The sequence below is a fragment of the Anneissia japonica genome, unplaced genomic scaffold, assembly GCF_011630105.1.
Source record: "Anneissia japonica isolate Jap-2015-1 unplaced genomic scaffold, ASM1163010v1 scaffold401_len1656234_cov178, whole genome shotgun sequence".
In the NCBI taxonomy this organism is placed as follows: domain Eukaryota; kingdom Metazoa; phylum Echinodermata; class Crinoidea; order Comatulida; family Comatulidae; genus Anneissia; species Anneissia japonica.
In genome coordinates this window covers 379,661-388,786 of record NW_022745982.1, presented here as the reverse complement: position 1 = coordinate 388,786, position 9,126 = coordinate 379,661, and the positions used below count along the sequence as shown (strand labels likewise).

Below are 9,126 nucleotides of genomic sequence, written 5' to 3'. Positions count from 1 at the left end.
TATATATATAGGCCTATATATATATACTATGTATAGACCATGTTGCAATACACTGGTATGATTCACAATCTTTTCAGTTATGATGTTGAATTCGGCACTCGATCTCTACTTTCATAATTTGAAGTGTTATCATATTCAATCCAGAAGAAAAAATTATCACTTACACATTAGCACACCAGTTGGCTAGGATAGACGCACGTGGGATAAATATACCAGCGAGAGAGGTTGCTGAGAAAACCTAAAATATAGAACCAAATAAAAAAATCTAATTAGCATTAATCATCATCGATTTAATATTTTGTTTGTTTACAATAATTATTGTGTAAAACTATATTAATCTACTATAATTTAATTTTAGGCATCAGTTATAGTATTTTTTAATCAAATCTGTTGGATGCAAAACGTTATTATAAGATTAGGATTAAACTAATTTTCACCTAAACCAATTAAACTTTTCGCATAGTACATCTTTTATTGTTTTTTAGGACAAGCAATTTAGGACTAAACATTTTCGACCATATTTTACATAGGCCTAATTATAATGTTATAAATAATTGATTTTTTTTTATATTGGCAAGGCATACATTTATATTTTACGGCCCCTCTATTACAACAAGCCATTTTATCATCTGTTTCTATTAGTAGACGTATATCTGTTGCAATATTTCCACAATTATATTTGTATATTTATAGTTTCTTATTACTTTGTACAGTGGGATATCTAGGAGTCTTAAAATATGGGGGAGGGGGCTCGGCTCGAAATAAAGTGAGGAAGAGCTAGGTCGCAAAATAAGGTTATATGAAGCGATTTTTAACTACTGCTACTAAAACGTTATCATAACGTTCGCAAACGTGCCCCGCGGTTATGTTGTCAGAAAATGACGTTAATAAGAACGTTTCACAATGTGACAAACGTTATAAAATAATATGCATACAAAATTACGGTACGTTTGAACATTAAACTGTAACATTATTGGAACGTGATAATAACGAAAAAGTTTGACCTAGGTTTTACTATATAAATATCAATTTTCTATAACGTTTAACCAACATTATTTTGTCACACTGATTCAACGACACACTAAAATGTCATAAAGGGTTCAGGTAGGCCATTAGTATATATGATAAATCCCAGCAGACCAATAATGGATCCTTGTATAGCACCCCACAGGTAGGCTCACTTGGTTCAGAAATTGTACCAGTTATACTCGTTATTTGAGAACGCCCACTTAGGTAGCTCTTGAACCATGAAGAACTGTATTTACTTTTGCAATATTTATCAATCTTTTTAAGAAGAATGATGATTTACCGTATCGAAAGCTTTGCTTATATCAAGTAAGACCAACCCAATTACGTTACCTCTATCAATATCATCTAGCCATTTAATTGTTCTGTTTAATTAGCCAAGGCAGTGGTGGTGGAAAACGAGGGACGGAAATCCGATTGATAACACGAAATAAGGTTATTATTATTATTTAAGAAGGCGTATAATTGTTCAAATGCTGCTCTTTCACAAAAGTTGTGGAAGGATTGAAATAGCTCTATAGTTGCCAGGGTCCGAACGGTTACCTGTTTTAAAAATTGGATTTACTCTAGCAAATTTCCATTCAGTTGGGAAAGTGCAACTCATAAATGAATGGTTAATAATATGTGTGATAACAGGAGCAATAATCGGTGCAACAATTTTAATAAGTTATGCAGGAATATTGTCACATCCTGTTGTTTTATAATTCGTTGTTATTAATTAATGAAAGAGTATAATCATTGGTAATTGGTTCAAAATTAAAACTTGCATTATCCCGATCCATATTAGGCAATTGCGGATCCGGTTGGTTTGTATTTATATTTTCATGATTTTATCAAATTTAAAGCATCACTACTAGAATCGATTTTGGATGCTAGATTTGGTCCTATATTCGTGAAGTAATTATTTAGAGTATCGACAATATCTTTGGGTGAAGTAATTTGATTATTTTCAGTTTTAATTAATTTTATGGTGGCACTCGACTTTTTCGACGGTACGATTTTTCTCAGGTGATCCCAAGTATTTTTTAATATTATTTCTAGAGGTTTCAATTCCATCCGTAAGGTATTGTCGCTTACTGTTCTTAATTTCGGTATTTACTGTGTTTTTTTAGTCGTTTATAGGTTTCCCAATCACCATCATTATTAAAGAGTACCGGTATTGCTTCGGTTTTACTATTGTCACGATCTCGCATTAGCTTTATAATGTAGGCCTATTTGTTAAGCCATGGAGACACTTTTTGTTTAACACGTTTCCTTTTTAATGGAGCATGGATATTAATAATGTTGGTAAAGAGAGAATTAAAATTAGTTAAAGAATCATTGATATTACATGCATTGTATACGGAGTCCCAGGAAATATTAGGTATACATCTTCGAAGAAGATATCCTTATCAAAATGTTTACATGACCTAGTTATCTTGTACTTATGACCATTTTTATGCTTACTTTCCTTATCCCAAATACAGTAAATTAGGGAATGATCACTAATACCGAAGTGGATGACACCAGAATTGATATCTTATTATTTGTCGAGTATATAACATCAATAAGGGCGTTTGACTGTCACGTTAACCTTTTTGGGGTTTTGATAATTTGGGTTAAATTGCCAGATAGGCCTATATCAATAATTTTTTTTTGTATAGCAGTGGGGGATGGCGGATAAATCACAGTAAAGGTCACCCAGAAGCATATAATCTTTGTTTTCAGAGTCAATCTGTATAGAATATTTTCTATGGGTTCAAAATTCATAAATCTACATGACGTAACCACTATACAAAATCGCTTACAAACATAAAAATATGTTTACTCACGGGGTAAATTCCAATAAGCCAAGCAAGGTAGCCCCTCCTGGCTCCAAACGGTACTTTTGAAGTCATATATGAGAACGACTCGAGGAACATACAGAAGGTTAAAAACGTGAGCAAGGATGCGACGCTAAGTAACACTGTGGTCAAAGTCTTCGATGCGTTCACTGTAGAAAGAACATACATTATTAAGATATGCCTATTCTAACTGTTGAACAACTTGGTTGATTATCAATAATAATATAAATATTTATAATTACAGGTCTAATTAAATACCACCTCTAATTACATCCCACGTTTCTGCGGCCAGTATTTTACGTCAGTATTTTATTTTAATTTTTTTTTTTTTAAATTGAAGACCAAAGCTAACAAAGGCCATGAAAACTCTGGTCCCAAAAGTGATTTTTAATTAGAGGGAGACCTGTATCATTATTATTATTATTAGTTAATTAAAATGTGTTGAGCTTAATAATAATAATAATAATAATAACAATAATAATAACAATAATAATAATAATAATAATAATAATAATAATAATAATAATATTTTTATTATAAATTTAGAACTACTCATTTTGCAGTTGCTTACTTTTTAATCCCTACTACACGGTATCTAAAATTTCGAAGCATACTATTAAAAATTGAATGAGAAAATAATTATCCTTTCTATTCCCATATGGTCAAATAACAACCTTTCTATGGGTATGTTCACACATACGGCGTAAGACTGGCGTAGCTTAGGCCGGCGTAGATAATCCACGGATTAAAATTCCACAAACAGCGTTCGCTATATTAACGCTGGCGTTAAACTTGTAGCAATATAGGCCTGTGGGGGAATAGTTTTCAGTTTTAAATAATGTACGTGTTCTTAACTGTAGTAAAATATTTACAGTGCATCATTAAAATCTGTGAATTGTTCGAAGTGAACTTATATGATTATTGTATTTTAAATGAACAATTTTACTCCTGATTTTTTAGCTAGCATTGTGGAACAATTGTTGATGTTGCAAATTTTAATAGACAGTCTAATTAGGTTAAAATATCTTACAAAACACAATCAACAAATCATATACATTGTAAACTAAGTAAAATGCAATTGAAAAAGAACCCCTTTACCCATACCATTTCATTTATAGAGAGCACAGAAAGAGATCAAAGTAACTAATCTATTGCAATCGTGATTGGTCAATCTCTTGAAATGAAGTCAAATCATTCAAGCATCACTGGCGTCAGCTCCGTGGCGTTAGCTACTGCGGTCTGCAGGTACGGAGGTGACGTTGTGAGTGGCGTAAGTAACGCCACTGCCTAATTCACACACAAAGGCGTACACTACGCCAGCCTTGTGTGTGAACATACCCTATATTCCTTCTACATCGTTAAATGAACTTGATGATGATGACAATTAACAATCACAAAACTACAAAATAAAAGCATTCATGCAGTAATCTAAGATATGATTATCAAGAAAGGTTATTGGGTTTTTTTTAATGCTTAAACTCACATTCGAACATTTCCTTTGACGTCACCAAGTTAGTGGTACAGACAGTTCCATTGCTGGCGTTCAACATCACTGTTTTCAATGTTGTACAATTACACGAGAATAACAAAGCATTTAAACATACACATTTCACCAGCAGAGCTTTATATTTTATTAACATTAGGCAATATAATTATTTGTTAACATCAGAGCATAAGTACATCACTGATATTATAGCCTACTACCAATAACTTTAGAAGACCGTTTCGAAGAGTCCAACGACGATTCAAAATTTAAATAATAATATCGAAACACTGTAGGCGTAATGGGCGATGATATGACTTTGCAGAACGTGGCTCCAGGGCGAGAATAAAGTCTTCTTTCCCGCCCATACCAACAAGAATGCGTAGGCCTACACCATTGCCATCAAACCGGAAGTAGCTTAGAAATTTGTGGTTGAAGAAGATGGCTAATGTTAGCCAAAGTCGGGGTGTCCTACGGAAAGTCTGAGTCAAGTCGAAGCGGACTCTTTAAAATAAAAGCACGGTAGTCCTGGTTTGTAACTCTGAACAAAAAACTGTAGTGCAACAATTTACCGCTATAGCCCGTATACAAACCTATCGAACGTTGAGAAGTTTTATGACATAACCTTTGGACTCAACGTTGTAGGCCTGTTCAGATTCAAGATTTAGACTTAATAGCCATATTTACAATGTTCAAATTGAAAAAAAAACCACACATACATATGTAAATACATATATAAATAGCCACACGCACACACACACACACACATATATATATATAGGCTATATATATATTTATACGTATAATATATATATATATACACTTATACACATCAAGATGTGTTAAATACAGTGTTCGAATAAAGGACATAATAATACATCGTGTAGCATAGCTCTTAACGAATAACCACAGAGGCTTGGTTAAACAGATTCAAATTACCGCCAGATACACTCTATTACACAATAAGTACGGCTGGAAACAAATAGTCGCATATAATATAAATCAAGATAGCCGTTAACACTGAAATTATATATAAATCATCAAAGAAAGGTAAATACAGTGATCGAATAAAGGACATGATAATACATCGTGTAGCATAACTCTCAACGAATACTGTTCTTTAAATAATGAATAAAGAAACTGTGTAATAAAATGATTCTGAAGGGATTCGAACCTGCGACTTCTCGCTGTCAAGACCGTCATAACCCTTAGACCACAGCAGTACCCTATATAATACACTTATTTTACCTTATATTAACGACTGCAACATTGCTTGGCAACAACCAGTGGTAAATTTTCTAGATTGTGCCTCTGGGCAAGTTCTGAAACGTCTAAAATTCATTGCTTGTTCCGATTACAAGAAAAGCGCTCAGAATATGTACAAGGGCACCTCCCAGGTCTCACTCCAAACATTTATTTTATACTCTTAATACTTTAAATACTGTTGATCTCAACAAGCTTCAAACAGTCATGTTAATGTTTAATCAACAAAGAAAATTAACAATACTATACTCCAAGTATTGAAATGCACGCCATCGTGTTGGGATTCAATATTTCGACATTAATTATGTCATCATCAGAAATGTTCCTCCGGCCTTTATGAATACAATAATATATTTGCTTTATTTTCATTATCACATCATTCAATATATTTTAATTTATTTTATATATGTATTGTTATAAATCTGTCTCTTATACACATCTAGATGTGTATAAGAGACAGTATATAGGCTATATATATATATATAAGATACTATGTGTCAGAGACAAACAATAAAAGATGAATTGACGTGTTTCGGAACATAAATATATTTTATTATATTATATATATATATATACATATAATATACCAAATATATTATTATTTGAGATTAATCAGTGGACCTTTCGGTTTATAGTATAATACATACTCCAAGTATCGAAATGCACGCCATCGTGTCGGAATTCAATATTTCGACATTAATTATGTCATTAATTATGCCATCATCATTATTCCTGATGATTACATCAATAATGTCGAAATATTGAATCCCGACACGATGGCGTGCATTTCGATACTTAGAGCATGCTTGCTGAGTATGTATTATACTATCGTAATTGTTCCGCTTCGCTGATGTTGTATAAAAGCCCATATATCAGCCTTTAGAGTCTTTAGAAGCAAATATTTGTCAGAAAAGAGATTTGCAAACACGTTTGCCATTCGTTTTGTGCTAGGGTTGTTCATGGCCTGACATCTTAATGGACTAGTTCAAGATATTCACAATGTTTATTTTCTCACGAAGGAAGTGGTGTACATTTAAAAGGATTATCTTATTTTTGGTGATTCTATGTAATTTTCGACTTATTATTTGGTTGAGTTCAAATGAAACTATTCTTAGGAATGGACAGCTAAAAGCCCTTTTTTCAAGTGGAAGGAACTTTCTCGACAATAATGTCCACATGCCTACCGCACAACCGAATTGTAGTGTTCAGAATTCAAGTGACGAAGACGAAGAAAGTTGTTTTTTAAAAAACAAACTACTGTGTGAATTCATGCCAACGATACACTCCGTATTTGCCGACTATAGAGAAAATCGAGTAGTGTTTATAGGAATTACATATTTTGGAAACAACTGGAGTACGAAATCATTTTTATGTGAATTTCCAAATGGGAACAGAACGGTAACTGATGCAATTTTAAACGATGGTCGAAGTTTTGGAGCAACTCCTCAATATGTTTTGGTAATCACATGTCCATTTCCAGACGAGTTTTTGAATTCATCATTTTTTTCTCAACAGAGATTTTATATTAATTTACGAAGGAAGGAATTGCCGTCAGTCGCCTATGTTAAAATTCCAATATGTGCTTCCCATAAAACATTAAACGAGAAGAAAAAGCACTCGTTAATCATTTGTACAATGGCAAAGGATATGGATCATTTCTTTCCAACGTGGTTGGATTTTCACCTTCATATAGGAGTTGACCATGTTTATATATACGACAATTCTAAAAGAGGGAGTTTATCTAACGCATTAAGTAGGTATTTAGCCAATGGGTTCGTGTCGGTCATTCCCTGGGCGCATGAACACACACCATGGAAAACCTATTTAGAAGTCCAGATAGCCCATGAGAATGATTGTGTGTGGAGGAATAAACACACATCAGAGTGGATAATTAAAATTGACGTAGATGAATTTCTACAACCTATGAATCCAGATAAGCCATATATAACCGACTACATTAACAATTATACATTAACAAATATCGGGTGTCTTAAAGTACAAAGCTGGTTTTTCGGATCAAACGTCCAGAATTGGAATTCAATGACAGTAATAGAAAACAACCGATGGCGAGTGAAAGCACCGACAGCCGTTAATAAAGGGCGTGACAAGTGTATTATTAAGCCTAAAAATGTTCATTATTTCAAAATACATCATATCAAATTGGGTGGTGACACCCTAACACTTGACCCATACAATGAGCTCCGCCTCGCTCACTACAGGTCGTCCAATCCGATACATAGGCGCTTCCATTTAAATTACAGTGTTAAAGATTTAAGTGTGCTAAGGATATGGAAACAAATTAATGACTGCAAAAGACATGATATAGAATGTATGAATTTAGATCGTAAATGGAGTAGTAAAATTGCTGAAAATTAAAAAAAATCGTCCATAAGAAAATGACTATATAGTTTCATTGACCTACTGTATTTAAGCTACAGAAGTATAGCCCTACCTAAAATAAAATTATATATGGGTCTATATTCATTATACAGTATTTATTTCTTCCAGCAGTCCGACTATATGCAGTTTAAAAAAAGCTTGCACTGTGTCTGTACGGTCATCATTTTTACTGTGTACTCTTTTTAAGAAGGGGGGGGGGGGTGGAGGATGAAGTCGCCAAAGGATTTGTTATGTACTCTCGTGAAACAAATGAACATATTAAATGAATGTTCTTGTATGCTTCCACCCATGTGTTCATTGTTCTTGTTCTTTTCATAACGCACATGAAGAATGATACGGAATGGAGGTTTTATATCATTAAACCATTAAACGAATTAATTTTTTCTACTAGACTTTTGTGGCAATATATAATAATACTTCACGACCGACCCAGGACGCATCATCAGGCCGACTGGTCTTCCCGGACTAAAACAGGTGTAAAACTCAATGACAATACAAACCCCTTAGTTGCTTGTTGAGACACAAGTGAGAAATTCCATTCGATTATTTAATACTTCCTTGATTATAATACGATCTAAAGATAAAACCAAGTCTAATACACGTTTCTAGATAACGTTAAAGCAAAAAACGTATATTTATTCCATTTTATAATGCTTAATATGAAATAAACAACACCTAATTTAATCAAAAATAAGCTCAGGAGAATTAGGCCTGAAGAAGAGAATTATGGCTCTCATTACATCTTTATAATATAGGCATATAAACACAATAATTTCTAAGATATAGTTAACTAAATGATTAATACGATCAATATTATAATATGTTTGCCATAAATACTATGCTAAACAATAAGTCTCCACAGAGAAAACTATTAAAGTCACACACAAATGCGTAAAGATGGCTTACAGCACAAATTAATGAATTCAAATTGTCTGATTTTACGACGAAAGTAAATCAGTCAAACTTACTCAATCAATTTTATAATTTGGAAAACGTTTGTTTGTAATTTAGCGTCACAATATCTGTAATTAAAAGTTTGGCACCAAAATAATTCTACAAGCTTTTTCCATCCAAATATATGTTCGGTGCTACATTATGAATTATTTTACCGGCGATATGAAGCTTTAAAAG

At 33.0% G+C, this 9,126-nt stretch overlaps 2 protein-coding genes across 2 annotated transcripts in view; one reads left to right on the top strand and one right to left on the bottom strand.

Annotated features, from left to right (window-relative positions):
• The window catches only part of LOC117120110, a 9,255-nt gene extending 4,243 nt beyond the window's left edge, over positions 1-5,012 (bottom strand). The window contains exons 1-3 of the mRNA XM_033265122.1: positions 4,333-5,012; positions 2,838-2,998; positions 165-238 (exon numbers count right to left, since the gene is read on the bottom strand). Coding sequence (XP_033121013.1) covers positions 165-238; positions 2,838-2,998; positions 4,333-4,489 — 392 coding nt within the window. The 5' untranslated portion in view covers positions 4,490-5,012. The remainder of the gene's footprint in view (positions 1-164; positions 239-2,837; positions 2,999-4,332) is intronic.
• A 1,469-nt stretch (positions 5,013-6,481) lies between these two features.
• LOC117120125 lies at positions 6,482-7,992 on the top strand. Its single transcript, XM_033265136.1, has one exon. The coding sequence runs from the start codon at positions 6,595-6,597 to the stop codon at positions 7,969-7,971; it is 1,377 nt and encodes a 458-aa protein (XP_033121027.1). The 5' UTR covers positions 6,482-6,594; the 3' UTR covers positions 7,972-7,992.
• The last annotated feature ends 1,134 nt before the right edge of the window (positions 7,993-9,126 follow it).

What these genes read in the sequence shown, in the direction of transcription:
- LOC117120125 (XM_033265136.1), top strand. Translation starts at nt 6,595, where the DNA reads ATGTTTATTTTCTCACGAAGGAAGTGGTGTACATTTAAAAGGATTATC.